Source organism: Phocoena phocoena, chromosome 15 (assembly GCF_963924675.1).
Source record: "Phocoena phocoena chromosome 15, mPhoPho1.1, whole genome shotgun sequence".
In the NCBI taxonomy this organism is placed as follows: Eukaryota; Metazoa; Chordata; class Mammalia; order Artiodactyla; family Phocoenidae; genus Phocoena; species Phocoena phocoena.
The window spans coordinates 58,810,960-58,827,029 of record NC_089233.1 but is presented as its reverse complement, the minus strand read 5'-3'; the positions used below and the strand labels follow the sequence as shown (position 1 = coordinate 58,827,029).

General features: G+C 42.9%; 1 protein-coding gene across 1 annotated transcript in view; it reads left to right on the top strand.

The window, feature by feature from the left end:
- The window catches only part of TMC2 (transmembrane channel like 2), a 63,717-nt gene that overhangs the window by 35,030 nt on the left and 12,617 nt on the right, over positions 1 to 16,070 (top strand). The window contains 6 exon segments of the mRNA XM_065893268.1: positions 2,976 to 3,164; positions 4,282 to 4,461; positions 5,905 to 6,054; positions 7,996 to 8,124; positions 9,785 to 9,852; positions 10,671 to 10,910. Coding sequence (XP_065749340.1) covers positions 2,976 to 3,164; positions 4,282 to 4,461; positions 5,905 to 6,054; positions 7,996 to 8,124; positions 9,785 to 9,852; positions 10,671 to 10,910 — 956 coding nt within the window.

The following is a 16,070-nucleotide window of genomic DNA, read 5'->3' as shown; positions in this document are numbered from 1 at the left end:
GCACAGCAATGAAAACCATAAACAAAACAAAAAGACAACTTACAGAATGGGAGAAAATATTTGCAAACGATGCAACCGACAAGGGCTGAATTTCCAAAATATACAAACAGTGCATACAACTCAACAGCAAAAAAACAAACAACCCAGTCCAAAAATGGGCAGAAGACCTAAATAGACATTTCTCCAAAGAAGACATACAGATGGCCAATAGGCACATGAAAAGATGCTCAACATCACTAATTATTAGAGAAATGCAAATCAAAACTACAATGAAGTACCACCTCACATGAGGTGGAGAAAAGGGAGAAAAGGGAACCTTCCTACACTGTTACTGGGAATGTAAGTTGGTGCAGCCACTATGAAAACAGTATGGACGTTCCTCAGAAAACTAAAAATAGAATTACCATATGAGCCAGTAATCCCACTCCTGTGCATGTATCCAGACAAAACTATAATTCAAAAAAGATACATGCACCCCTATGTTCATAGCAGCACTATTCACAGTAGCCAAGACATGGAAACAACCTAAATGTCCATTGATAGATGAATGGATAAAGAAGATGTGGTACAACGGAATACTACTCAGCCATATAAAAGAACAAAATAATGCCATTAGCAGCAACATGAATGCAACTAGAGATTATCATATTAAATGAGGTAAGTCAGAAAGAGAAAGACAAACACCATATGATATCACTTACATGTGGAATCTAAAAAATGACACAAATGAACCTATCTAGGAAACAGAAAGAGACTCATGGACATAGAGAACACACTTGTGGTTGCCAAGGGGGAGGGAGGTGGGGGAGGAATGGAGTGGGAGGTTGGGGTTAGCAGATGGACGCTTTTGTATATAGAATGGATAAACAACAAGGTCCTAACATATAGCACAGAGAACTATATTCAATATCCTATGATAAACCATAATGGAAAAGAATATTTTTTAAAAAGAATGTATATATATATATGTACAACTGAATCACTTTGCTGTACAGTAGTAATTAACACAACATTGTAAATCAACTACACTTCAATTAAAAAAAATCTCCCAGGTACTTTGGTGTCCGTGAGACCTCATTTTCCATCCTGGCTCTGCCATATACTAATTGTGTCTTTCTATGAAAAACTTACTAATGCAGGATACAAGGTTAATAATAAAAATTCTATTGTGTTTTTATACACTAGCAGCAAATAATTAGAAAATAATTTAATTCCATTTTCAATAAAATGACATAAAGTACAAAAAATTCCAAGGAATATAGATTTAACCAAAAAAAAAAAAAAGTGTGAGACTGCCTACACCAAAAAGTACAAAACATTGCTGAAAGGAATTAAGAAACTCTAAATAAATGGAAAAATATACCATGCCAATGGATTAGAACAGAGGTCAGCAAACTATGGCCCAGGGTCCAAATCCAGCCTGCTGCCTATTTTTGTAAATAAGATTTTATTGAGACAAAGTCACACTCATTTATTTATATATTATCTATAGATGCTTTCATGCTACAGAGGCATAGTTGAGTAGCTATGAGAGAGACCACGTGGCTTACAAAACCAAAAATATTTGCTATCTGGTTTTTTAATAGAAAAAAACTTGGCCAGAACTTTTTTATTAAAAAAGCCAGCCCCCTGGGCTTCCCTGGTGGCGCAAGTGGTTGAGAGCCCGCCTGCCAATGCAGGGGACACAGGTTCGTGCCCCGGTCCGGGAAGATCCCACATGCTGCAGAGCGGCTGGGCCCGTGAGCCATGGCCTCTGAGCCTGCGCGTCCAGAGCCTGTGCTGCGCAACGGGAGAGGCCACAACAGTGAGAGGCCTGTGTACCGGAAAAAAAAAAAAAAAAACAAACCCAGCCCCTGGCTTAGAAGACTTGACATTGGCCGAGTCGGGTGGCATATGGGATCTTAGTTCCCTGACCAGGGATCGAACCTGCACTGCCTGCAGTGAAAGTGCGGGGAAGTCCCAGAAGACTCAGTATTTTTCAGATTCAATTCTAAACTCCTTGATCTATAGATTTAAAACAGTCCCCATTGGATACTGAAATCTCTCTGGGCATTAGTAGCGGTAACTGGTTTGTTGTTGGGATTAAGGATAATGGATGGTGAGTGTTTAGCCCCACATCTAACACACAGTAAGTATCCAGTAAATCTAAGCTTTGTCAGTACATGTACCAAAGTAGAAGTAACAAGAAAAAATATAATATTTTAAGATTCCTTTTTTCTTCCAGTTTTATTGAGATATAATTGACATACAGCACTGTATTAGTTTAAGGTGTACAGCACAATGCTTTGACTTACATACATCATGAAATTATTACCACAATAAGTTTAGTGAACATCCATCATCTCGTATAGATACAAAATTAAAGAAATAGAAAAAAATTCTTCCTTGTGATGAGAACTCGGGATTTACTCTAACAACTTTCATATATAACATACAGCAGTGTTAATTATATTTAACATGTACCTTACATCCCTAGTACTTATTTATCTTGTAACTAGAAGTTTGTATCTTTTGACTGCCTTCCTCCAGTTCTCCCTCCATCCACCCCATCCCACACCTCTGGTAACCACAAATCTGATCTCTTTTTCTATAAGTTTGTTTGTTTGTTGAGTATAATTGACTTACAACACTATGTTAGTTCCTGTTATACAGCAGAATGATATTTCTCTACAATTCAAAATGACCACCATGGTAAGTCTAGTTATAATATGTCACCCTACAAAGATATTACATAGTCATTAATTATATTTCCCACTTTGTACATTTCATACTCGTGACATTTATTTTTCACCTGGAAGTTTGTACCTCTTAATCTCCCTCACCTATTCAAAATATATTTTCTTAAAGAAAAGAATTATCCATATACCACCCCCTCTGAATTCTTTCATTTCTGGAAATATAGAAAGTAGTAATCTCAAGGAACCCAACAACAGTGGTTTCTTGTTATTATTCACACCTCATTTTCACACATCAAGGAATCAATAGTGGATGAACAAGAGAGTAACAAAGAAGAAAATGTCCATCTGACAAGATTTCTCCGTGTCCTGGCCAACTTTCTCATCATCTGCTGTTTGTGTGGAAGTGGGTACCTCATTTACTTTGTGGTGAAACGATCCCAAGAATTCTCCAAAATGCAGAATGTCAGCTGGTATGAAAGAAATGAGGTGAGGAGGGCATCTCTGCTGAAGTGAATATTTCAGGAAAATACTGAAATTACCCTGGTTCCTATGCCATTCAGCTGAATTATTGAATTCTGGACTATAGGACTAATTTTAAAAAGTGAAATTATATCGCTTATAAATCAATTGTCTAGTAATGCATGGGTGTGATTCTGGGCTTCTTTTTCTGTTCCATTGGTCTATTTGTATATGCTTGCACTAATAACACACTGATAAACTATGGCTTTATAGTATGTCTTGATATCTGACAGAGTGAGTTCTCTCATCAAGATCCACAATAACACACATTAAGATTTTATTGCGCTTGCATTGAATCCATAAATCTCTCCTGGGAATTTGACATCTGTGGTAGTTGGCCAAAACAGCTACAAATTCTTCCCATCCTTGTATCCACATTTTTTTGCAATGTGATTTTCTAGTTCCTCGCATGAAGAGGTGGAATCTGTTTCCCCATCCCTTGCTTTAGTCAGTGAAACAGTAGCAGCAATGATACAAGCAGACTTGAAAAGTGCTTGTATTTTGGAACTTGCTCTCTTGGGAACCTGAGACCCCCACCATGTGAATGATGCCCAGCTAGCCTCCTAAATGATGAGCGGCACATGGCCCAATTATCTCATCACCTTAGGTGACAGCAAATCCACCACCAGATGTGTGAATGAAGCTGACCCCAAAGGCCACACCCTGCACCACATCCCTCTACTGTTGGTTCCGTTCTGTGATCTGAGTTTCTGGTCTTCCATGCTCCTGAGATGAGGAGATTCTTACGTAGCTCACAGCTTTTACAGAACACAAAGCACTGTCCCATATGTTAATTCATTTACTTCTCAAAGATAGTTTGCTATTTTTATCAATGCTAATAACAGCAATCGTGGTGACAACCAGTCACAGAGCAATTAGGACCTGTGGAACATACACTGACTGCTCAGGGCTTGTTGGTGCCTTCACCAGGGTCATACAGCAAGTTGTGGAGACCCCGGGGCATTTCCAGAGGCAGAGGAGGGGACAAAAAGGAGATGGAGATGCATGGCCCTGGGGGTGCAGAGATGGTGGAGAAGCAAGTGATATTGATGACAAAACTAACCCAGCTCTCCCAATTTCTCAGGTAGAAATTGTGATGTCCCTGCTTGGGATGTTTTGTCCCCCTCTGTTTGAAACCATTGCTGCCCTGGAGAATTACCACCCACGCATTGGACTGAAGTGGCAGCTGGGACGCATCTTTGCACTCTTCCTCGGAAACCTCTACACGTTTCTTTTGGCCCTGATGGATGACGTCCACCTGAAGGTAAAGACCACAAACATCCCCCCAATTCCTAGTGCCCACCAAATTTCTTTTTTAACTATAATAATTTCCTTGCACATAATTTATATTAATTTAAAATTTTTTGGAAAGGTCAGAAAAGTAAAATGAAGAAAAATATCAGCAGATTCCTATGACCCAATTGTTAGCATTTTGCTTCAGTTCTTTACTGTCTTTTTCTTAGGCTTTTTCACATCATCTGCATGTCATTTGGTACCCTTAATATTTTATCTGCAGGCTTTCCCGTGTTGTTTCTTAGCTGCCATAAATGTTTACCAGCCCGGTATGCGCCCACTGAGATGATAAGTCATGGTTGAGTTAACCTTTCATCACTGCTCACCAGGTGGTTATAGCGTACCCACCAAGCCAGGCCCTGGGGGTACAGCAGAGAGCAAGACACGGTCCTGTTCCAGGGGAGACAGACTCATCCATCGAAGCATGCTGGGGCAGGTGCTTCAGTGGGAGCAAGCCCCGGGCAGTGTGGCAGTACACAGGAGGGGCTGCAAGCCCCACCGTGGGGGATCTTAGCAGACCTTGGAAAAAGCAGAGGGAACAGCTCATGCACACAGGGAACTATGAGTTAGCTGAACAATAGAGTGGAGGGGAAGAAGTGAAAAGTGAAATTGGGGGAAGGGCCAGATTACGATGCTCCTCTTTCCCACACGTCCCTCCTCATGAACTTTTTCCTGAGGTTAACAGGAAGCTACTGGAAGTCTCTCAGCATGGAAGTGACCGGATCTGACCGTTGCCTACTCTCCACCTTCATTTCTTGCTTCCCTCCTACCCTAGTAAACTCCTTCACCCTCCTGAGCCTCACGTTTCCTCCACGGGGCAAAATTCTCTCTTGCCTCTCTCTCCATCCTTCTCCCCGTGTTTGACTAGTTGACTAATCCTCCTGCGGTTTGGCTCAGATGCCACTGCCCCCAGGAAGGGCCCTGTTGTCTGATGTGGATTTCCTCAGTCCCCAAAGAAAATTTCCCACAGCTCTTATCACTCTGGTCTGTAATTGTCTGTTCATCTCTGTCACTTACTAGACAGTGAACTTTCTGAGGAAAGCTCCGTTCACTCCTGTGTCACTCCTGTTCACTCTTGTGTCACCATTGCCTTATAGGCCCAGAATAGACCCTGAATAAATTAATCTCAAAAGAACAATGAGTAACTGAACGGATGGACAAATGGATGAAGGAACAGATGAATAATAACAGAGAAGAAAACTTCCTGGAAAAGACGCAAGGACTTTAGCCAGTTGCCCGCCTCTCCTCTATAGATTGAAAGGCTGGGAGGGCATTTCTGGAGAGACTTGTTGAGGGGTAGGGCAGGGGCTAGATGGTAGGGTTGTGGCATATGCTGGCTCTATTTGTTGTTCCTGTAGAAACATTGGACCTTCCCTGGCTCCTTCCAACCCCACATCTCCATCTTCCATTCTAGCTTTCTAACGAAGAGAAAATAAAGAACATCACTCACTGGACTCTGTTTCACTACTACAACTCCTCGGGTTGGAACGAGAGCGTCCCCCGGCCACCCCTACACCCTGCAGATGTGCCCCGGGGTTCTTGCTGGGAGACAGCTGTGGGCATTGTGAGTAGTTACGCTCTCCTGAAAAGATGATCCCTGTTCTCAGTTCTTCGTTGTCCCTTCTTGATGTTTCCAGTTTTAAGCCACCAAAATGTCAAGCTAGCATTTCTTAGGAAAGTTCCACCTTTTCACATTATCTTCTTTTCAGTGTCCCAAACATTTCTCTCTGTGCTTCATCTAGCAGTCTAATACCACTTGGATTTATTTGGAGTTTTACTGCAGATTTCACTGAAAGCCTGAGATTCTCCACCTGGAAATCATGAATACAACTCCTAAAAGTTGTATACAAGATTTTGTGTGTATATGCATCTGTGCATTTTTCTGTAAAGAGAATTAAAGGTTTTCATTAGATTGTCAAAAATTAACCACGACCATTTCCCCTTATCCACTTTCACTACTGTTCCTGTAGCTTACACAGTGTGGACTTCAAAGGCTAGTGTTCTTTGCCTTCCTAGGCAGAAACTTGAAGTATTCACAGGTAACACAGGGATCAGCTGCCTTCTCTTCCTCAACTCCATCTCTTTGCATGGGGTTTCTATTCACCTGCCACCCCTGAAGAATCCATGCCCATAGAGCATTGGACAACAGTGTTTTTAACGGAGGTTGATGAAGTCCCATAGAGGAGAGGATTATATCACACACTTCATCGGACACTGCCTACAAGTCCACCAGCAGATATTTTCCTGAGGCAGGGTTTCCTTTCCACGGGGTCCTGGGGGCTTTTTCTCCCTGCTTCCTTCACAGAAGGCTCAGACTCAGGACTTCTCATCTCCTCCAGTCTAAATTCCCCCATTCTCTTCAAATCGTCCTCATCTTTAATATGTAGAGCAGCTCACATTTCTAAACCTATCACAGTGTGTAACAGAAAGCCTTCAAGTCAGTAAAACCTACCCTCTTTAGAAGACAAAAGAGAGTTCGTTACCTACATGATTCCTTTGGAATATTCTGCTATAGAATTTCTCTTTTCCATCTCTCTTGCCCTCCTCTCTGAAATGCCCATCACTGATTAAAACTTGTTTCCTTCTGAGTTTGTTGGTAATGATGGGTTTGAGGCGTTATGTCCTGCTCACCTATGTCCACCACCACCTTCACCCCAGGCCCCAGAGCATCACCTTGCATAGACGTGGAGACCTGATACAAGTCAGTTTGTGTTTTACTTAAGAGTAATAGTCTAAATTCTTGTTATGGAAAAACCCTGAAAACTCATCATCTGTTCATCCAGCAAGCTTTATTAATCATCTTGGAAGATACAAAAATGGATAGAGCAGACCCTGTGTCCCCTGGGAACTCCAAGACTATTAGATGTCTTAAAGATTGTGATGAAGTCAGGTAGATCTTTCCAACTTTTCAAAAAAAAATAATAAATTATATGTACTCTACACATCAAAGAAAACTTTGTTCCTTTGCTTTTGGCTCTTCTTCTATGTGCCTCTGTGAAAAGCCTACATTATTTTCTCTACATACCCCCCAAAAAAAATCCAGTTAGCAGGGGGTGAAGAAAACCAGCTGCTGTCCCCAGGGACAATGGTCAGATTCAGTCTTAGCTGGGGCAGCTGGCACTTCAGAGCAGATGGGGGAAGCAAGGAGTGAGCCTTCAGATCCTACATCTATGCAATAGTGCTGATAACTACCAAATACTGGGTATTGCCAACTGCCAGACAATTTGCATACATAATCACTAACTTTCCCAGTAACCCTGCAAGGTTAATGTATCAACTTCAAAAGGTTCAGAGACTATTCCAAAGCAATAAATTAGTAACTTGTAGAGCTGGAACCTATAGTAAGCATTTTTCAAAGCATGGGGTCTTTTATCTGCTCCACCATTAATCAGAGGGTCACAAAGAAGAATAAGAGTGGGTGGGGGAGCGTTGGCATGCAGTCAGTTGGGAGAAGCAGGCATGGTCAAACCCTGACTATCCCCTTTCTCTATGTTCCTCCTTGTAGGAATTCATGAGGCTGACGGTGTCGGATATGCTGGTAACGTGTATCACCATCCTGCTGGGGGACTTCCTGCGGGCTTGCTTTGTCCGGTTCATGAACTACTGCTGGTGCTGGGACCTGGAGGCTGGATTTGTAGGTCACCACTTCATGGATGTTGTGCAGAAAGGCATTCCAATCATCCTCTCTGATACAGTCAGATGCATTCTGTGCATTTCTTTAGACGCTTAAGGACAGTCTCTGTGAAGTAGTATTTCATTTTTTCTAAGCAGGACATAAAATCCAGTAGATAAAAAGTATTTTTTGTTGTTTTTTGTTTTGCGGTACGTGGGCCTCTCACTGTTGGGGCCTCTCCCATTGCAGAGCACAGGCTCCGGACGTGCAGGCTCAGCGGCCATGGCTCACGGGCCCAGCCACTCCGCGGCATGTGGGATCTTCCCAGACCGGGGCACGAACCCGTGTCCCCTGCATCAGCAGGCGGACTCTCAACCACTGCGCCACCAGGGAAGCCCTAAAAAGTTTTTTTAATATTTTCAAGTGTTAAATTTTAAATTCCCAAGATTTAACCCTCCTATATTTGGATTCTGCATGTTTCTTCCTTTAATCCACGCTCACCTGACTTTCCTTCTCTCTCTCCTCACTTTGTTTTCCTCCTTCTCTCATTCTTGTCACTTTTTATCTCCATTTCTGGAAGACAAATTGGGAAGCAGGTTTCAAGTGGCCTCACAAGGACACCGACTACTCCCTAATGCTCACACACTTTATGTTCTTTCAAACAGTTGACAAATTTCCAAAACTCTGAAAATCAGAGTCAGGTTGAAAATCTGCATCTGGCTGAGGTGGTTCCTTTCCATGAAAAAGAAGATGACAGTGGGGTTTCCCTGGTGGTGCAGTAGTTAAGAATCCGCCTACCAATGCAGGGGACACGGGTTCGATCCCTAGTCCGGGAAGATCCTACATACCGGAGAGCAACTAAGCCCGTACACCACAACTACTGAGCCTGCGCTCTAGAGCCCGCGAGCCACAACTACTGAAGTCTGTGCACCTAGAGCCCGTGCTCCGTAACAAGAGAAGCCACCGTAATGAGAAGGCCGCGCACCGCAACGAAGAGTAGCCCCTGCTCACCACAAGTAGAGAGAAAGCCCACGTGCAGCAGCAAAGACCCAACGCAGCCAAAAATTAATTAATTTTAGAAAATGATGAGAAGGAGAAAAGAGAATTGGAGGATTTATTTATTTTGTTTTTAAAGCTTTCTTTACATTTGACTCCTCATTTAATTATTTGCATTTTGTTATTTATTTGATTTACTCCTTGCTTATAATTCAAGTTACATTTCTAAATAGAACATTGATAAAATGTTCTCTTGGGGCCTCCCAAGAACACACTGTCAGCCTGCAGGCCATAAAAGGTAAAAATTCTCTCTCTGTTTTTTTTTTTTAGTTTGGCTAGGCTGCACAGCTTGCGGGATCTTAATTTCCCAACCAGGGATTGAACCCAGACCCTTGCAGTGGAAGTGTGGAGTCCTAACCACTGCACTGCCATGGAATTCCCCAAAAATTCTCATTATTTTCATTGGAGAAGACATTGAAGAAAGTTTCAAGTTTGAGAACTTCAAAACTCTTTTTTAAAAGTTGAAAACATGTTAAAGAAATAGAACTCTGAATCTAAGGTTCCTCTCTGGTCACCAGGGCAGGCTTTTTGGGGTGGAGTGGCTTGGTCAGTTGACCGGTAGTGGGGTCTGGCTGACACGACCTAACAGACTTTCTCTCTCTCCTCTCTCTCTCTCTCCCTCCAGCCCTCATATGCTGAGTTTGATATTAGTGGAAATGTGCTTGGTTTGATCTTCAACCAAGGAATGATCTGGTGAGTTATCCATTTCCTCTGGTGATCACCTCATTTGGGGAGTCAAAAAGCTGGAATCCCAGGCTTTGCCTCTCAACCAGCTAGAGAGAGGCTGGACAAATCATCTGGCCTCTCTGAGCTCCCTTCTTTTGCTTGAACAGGACTAGAGGAGAACCAGGACAGTGTCTGGCCTACCCACTTGCTACCATATACATAGAGAGGGGAGAGAAGAGCTAGGGAGAGAGAAGGAAAAAAGGAAGAGGGAGGAAAGAGGGAGGAGAGAGAGAAGAAGGAAAAAAGGATAAAGTAGAGTGGGAAAGAAAGAAGAGGAGGAAAGGGAGGGAGGGAGAAGGAAGGGGAGGAAAAGAAAGAGAGGAGGGAGGGAGATAAAAGAACTGAGGAACTTCCCTCTGAGAAGGAGTTAGAGGAGGCTGCCTGACTTCAGCCAAAGGCTTTCAAAGGCTCATAGCAAGCCAATATCCAATTCTTTTAAGTTAAGGACTTCAAATACTTTTCTGAGCATCAATGCTGTTTAATGGAGGCCATGGAGAAACAGACAAGAGACCATGTAATTTGCTCCATGCCTGGCGGTGGGGCAGTGGTAAAATCCTTGCCAGAACCCAAGCCAGGAATGCTCAGAGAGTCCCTGTCCTGAGGAATGGATGGCTATGGCTTGGTGATAAACGTCCTGGTTAAATGGGAGGCCCCTTCCCTTGGGACCTACAGAGAAAGCAACAAGGCCTTCTGCCCCTAGCCCATCAGTCCCGTTTCCTTGTGTCGTCCTTCCCTGGCCTCTTCTGCTGTCGAGCCAACCAGGTGTGTGGTCTCTGCCCTTCCAGGATGGGCTCCTTCTATGCCCCAGGACTGGTGGGCATCAACGTGCTGCGCCTGCTGACCTCCATGTACTTCCAGTGCTGGGCAGTGATGAGCAGCAACGTCCCCCACGAGCGCGTGTTCAAAGCCTCCCGATCCAACAACTTCTACATGGGCCTCTTGCTGCTGGTGCTTTTCCTCAGCCTCCTGCCGGTGGCCTACACCGTCATGTCCCTTCCACCCTCCTTTGACTGCGGGCCATTCAGGTGCACAGCCTCAGTTGCAGGGGAGCACCTCTTCTCCCAGGGCAGTCTGCTCAGAGATCTCAGGCTCAGAATTCCAGTTCTGGTGTCACGTCAGCCTGCGAAAGGCCATGGAGCTTTGGGAAAATCATTAATGCTGTTCAGCAGAGCTTTCTGCAGGATGGAGGTGTTCTATGTCTGTGCCATCCAATATGGTAGCCACCATGTGGCTGTTGAGCCCTTGAAATGAGGACCAAGAAATTGAATTTCTAATTTTATTTCATTTAAATTAATTTTAATTTAAATAACCACCAGTGGCTAATGGCTACCATATTGGACAGCACAGCTCTAACCTTTTAACATATGGGTAACCTACTGCCCTGGATTACCTTGCCGTGGGATGAGTAACAGGGGGCATTCTGAAAATGAAATGACCGTACATTTACAAGTCCCATTCAAATGTGAAGCCGCTACTGAGACTCTTGACAGGGTCCTCATGCTCTACAGAGCACTGTAGGCTCAAGGTATAAGCCAGACTAGTTTCAGGGACTGGACATTGTATATAAAGAGATAAACAATTATGTAAGGAGGTAGATGGAGAGAGAATGTGCATCTACTGCTCAATTTCCAAATGCGACACCCTCTGAAAACAAAGCCCTTTCTTTTCTGCATAAAAAGGGATTCTGTGGTTCAAGAGTTTGGGACATGCTGCCCCTTTTATCTGCCACCTCCTCACTTAGAAATGCACAATGCACACTCCTTTATTCAAGGCTCTGAAGAAACGTGCAGTGAGAGACCGTGTGCAAGCCGGTGCTTCCGTCCCTACTGACCACAGACCCTTGCTCCATGGAACACCATCTAGGGCAGGGAGGAGGGTGAGGCTAGTAAGGTGCCCACCTTGCACTTGCACAGCCCCGAGGGCAGTACCTCCTTAAACTGTGCACCCCAGGGCCTCACCCACCTCATTCCAGTCCCAACCCTGCCTACTAATGTGGATCAACACGCTTTGGGAAATGCTGAACTGACACGTCTCAGTTTATAACGGACTGACCTTGATAAAGCCCTGTGCTTGGTGCCCCACAGCAAGGGCTGTGGGAGCTCAGAGGAGTCGTTAGCAAGAGAGTTCACAGCAGAGTGTGATGGGGCTGAACGGGGGTCCAGATAGAAGGAAAGGGGGGCTGGATCCAGAGTGGAGGACCATGCTGAGTGGCAGGAGGCCTGGGCACCAGGCTGAGGGACAACCACATGGCAGAAGTGGCAGAAGCTTCTTTAGGCTTCTTCCTGAGCAAGGTTTGGAGGGCTGGGCTCTGGGTGTAAAGGTTCAGCTGGTGCCCCTTTGCCCAGACCACCCACCTGTTCCAGGCAGGAGGCCAGTGAGTAGGCCCGTGTCGTGTCTGGCCCTCGCCACCTGCCCCACTCTTGCTTCATCTGCTCCCTGAGGCCCTGACAGCTGACACCCAGATAGCAGAGGAAGAGACCCATGAGTGGAGCCCAGGAGGACACATGGCTGCCACCTCCTTCCTGTCATTCTTCTGATCAAAACCCACCAACAGGGCTTCCCTGGTGGCGCAGTGGTTGAGAGTCCGCCTGCCGATGCAGGGGACATGGGTTTATGTCCTGGTCCAGGAAGATCCCACATGCCGCGGAGCGACTAGGCCCGTGAGCCATGGCCACTGAGCCTGCGCGTCTGGAGCCTGTGCTCCGCAACGGGAGAGGCTACAACAGTGAGAGGCCCGCGTACAGAAAAACAAAACAAAACAAAACAAAACAAAAAAAACACCAACAGCGAGAACATTCATCCCTCAAGCATTTTCACAGCTGTCCTCTCACTTGCTTCTGAATTTTACTCAATGGTCACCTTTTCAGGCCTTCCCTGGAGACCCTAACTGAAGTCACACACACACACACACACACACACACACACACACACACACACACACACGCACGTCTTGTCATTACTTCTGTTTATCACATCTCTTTACCAACATCTAGCATGCCATTCTTTTTGTTTTTTCATCTTGTTTGCTGTCCGTCTCCCCCACCAGACCATAAGCTCCATGCAGGTGTGATTTTTTTTTTCTTCCTTTCTCCCTGCTTTACACCCAGTGTCTAGGAGAAAAATTATGGTCAGTGCTTGAACCAGACCCTTTACACTTTTAGGGTTGGGACCAGATCCAGGCAGGCAAGATAAATGAGTGAGATGGGCAGCATTGTAGAGCGTATAGTTAAAAGTAAGGGTTGGTAAACTACATCCCATGGACCGAATCCAGACCACCTGTTTTTGTAAATAAAGTTTTATTAGGACACAACCTCACTCATTTGCTTACATATAATTTATGGCTGCTCTCTAACTACAACAGTAGAATTTGAGTAGTTCCAACAGAGGCCATCTGGCTCACAAAGCCTAAAATCTTTTCTGGAGAAAAATTGCCCCCATTCCTGTTTTAGAGCATAAACTCTAGAGCTGGCTCTGTTGTTTGCCAGCTGGGTCATCTTGAGCAAGTTACACAGCAGATTCGTTGCCTCTGAGATGGAAAATTTTACAAGCTTTGTTAATTTGTTCAGCTATGCCTTCTTCTCCTCTGTATATAGTTTGACCATTATCAGTTGTAGCACATCACAGCAGATTCCACTTTATTTCAGTTGTTGCTGTGAGGGTTTAGTGTGCTGTTATCTGTAAAGTACTTGGAGGAGTGTGCTAATCCATAGTAGGGCATATATACGAATTTGTTAAGCTTGAGCCCTGCCTGAATTCGGGGTAGCTGGTACTCATAACAATGCTATGAGGTGGGAAGCATTATCTACACCAGGGATCAGCTAACTTTTTTCTTTTAGAACCTGATAGTACATATTTTAGGCTTTGAGGATCAAGAGACAAAATCAAGACTATTATGTAGGTACTTATATAACAGGAGAGAAACAAATGCCCACAAAGTTTTTACTGGCAAAATTCAAAATATGATAATAATAATCGAGTATAATTTTTTGTAATACAGGACTACCAGTGAGAAGAATGGAATTCTTTTGAGGGGAAGGAGGTGATATTTCACATAATAGAGGTTCAGAGTTACTATTCTGTATCATCAAAAATCAGTTGTCCTGCCCAGATAGCCATCTTTGCTGCCAGATCAATTTTTGTGCCAGACATGGCAACACATCTACCACCATAGAAAAAAAATTTGCCATAAAGCTTTATTACTGCCAAGCCATCGGACTGCTGTGCAGTAGGGCAAGTCAGGATATTCAGTTTCTATTTCTGATAAAAATTCACAGATATGAAAATGATTAAGTCATGAGAGCAAATGAAGTTTACCATTGACACTATTGACTCAATTGTACATGATAGATTCAAATATTTTCTACAAATTACTTACTGATGAATAAGAAAATGAATAACCATAGTGTGCACACACTGAAATTTTCACAAGCTTTGTTAATTTGTTCAGCTCTGACTTCTGCTCTACATATAGTTTGACCATTATCAGTTGTAGCACATCATAGCAGATTCCACTTCATTTCAGTTGTACTGAATTCCATTCCGTTCAGTTGTACTAAATTAGTGTTTTCTCAATTTCTTTGAGAAAATTTCACCCATATATGTCCTGCACAGAATATTCATAGGAGTTAATTCTTCAGTCACTTCAGACTTGGCATTAACTCCTCGAATAACAACTAAGCAGTATCAGAAACATCTATTGGCTCATTAAGAGCCAAAGAAAACCACCTGAGATCACTTGCCTTGTGTTTGAATGTCCTCAACTCTTCCATCAACTGCTCTTGCTGGAAAATCTAAAAGTCTTAAGTATATTTTCTCTGAATACATTCCTTCAGCTCCTACAATTTAATTACTTCATCACTGGTAAATGAGGACCATGATTTTGGAAACTAGAGGAAAGGGTATCCTTGTTATATAGAGACAGAAAGCTTAGATAAACTATGTCCTTCAGTCGTATGGAAAGCTGAATTTGTAAATGATAAACTTCTATATTTAGCTGAGGATATTTCTGTTTTTTTTTTTTGAAGATCAATCTTAGTAAAAACTTTTTTCTCTGTTTTTTTTTAATTGAAGTATAGTTGATTTACAATGTTGTGCTAATTTCTGCTGTACAGCAAAGTGATTTAGTTATACACATATATACATGTTTTTAATATTCTTTTCCATTATGTTTTTTTTCCAGGAGATTGGATATAGTTCCCTGTGCTATACAGTAGGACCTTGTTGTTTATCCATGCCATATATAATAGTTTGCATCTATTAATCCCAAACTGTCAGTCCATCCCTCCCCCTCCCTCTCTCCCCCTTGGCAACCACAAGTCTGTTCTCTATATCTGTGACTCTGTTTCTGTTTTGTAGATAAATTCATTTGTGCCATATTTTAGATTCCACATATAAGTGATATCATATGATATTTATCTTTCTCTTTCTGACTTACTTCACTTAATATGATAATCTCTGGTTGTATCCATGTTGCTGCAAATGTCATTGTTTTGTTCTTTTTAATGGATGAGGAATATTCCATTGTATATATGTACCACATCTTCTTTATCCATTCATCTGTCAATGGACCTTTAGGTTGTTTCCATGTCTTGGCTATTGTGAATAGTGCTTCTATGAACATAGGGGTGCATGTATCTTTTTGAATTATAGTTTTGTCCAGGTATATGCCCAGGAGTGGGATTGCTGGATCATATGGTAGTTCTATTTTTAGTTTTCTGAGGAACCTCCATACTGTTTTTGTGGTGGCTGCACCAACTTACATTCCCACCAACAGTGTAAGAGGGTTCCCTTTTCTCCACACTCTCTCCAGCATTTGTTATTTGTAGACTTTTTAATGATGGCCATTCTGACCAGTGTTAGGTGGTACCTCACTGTAGTTTTGATTTGCATTTCTCTAATAATTGGTGATATTGAGCATCTTTTCATGTGCCTACTGGCCATTTGTATGTCTTCTTTGGAGAAATGTCTGTTAAGGTTTTCTGCCCATTTTTCAGTTGGGTTGTTTTTTTGTTGTTGTTGAGTTATATGATCTGTTTGTATATTTTGGAGATTATAGCTGAGGATATTTCTAAGTAAAGTGTTGAAGGTGCAGCCTAGCTTCTTCTTGCTGTTTATACTAAAAATGTGAGAAGAAAGAGATAAATTGAGGAAAGAACTGATAAGCAAAAAGGAACCAGGACTTGATG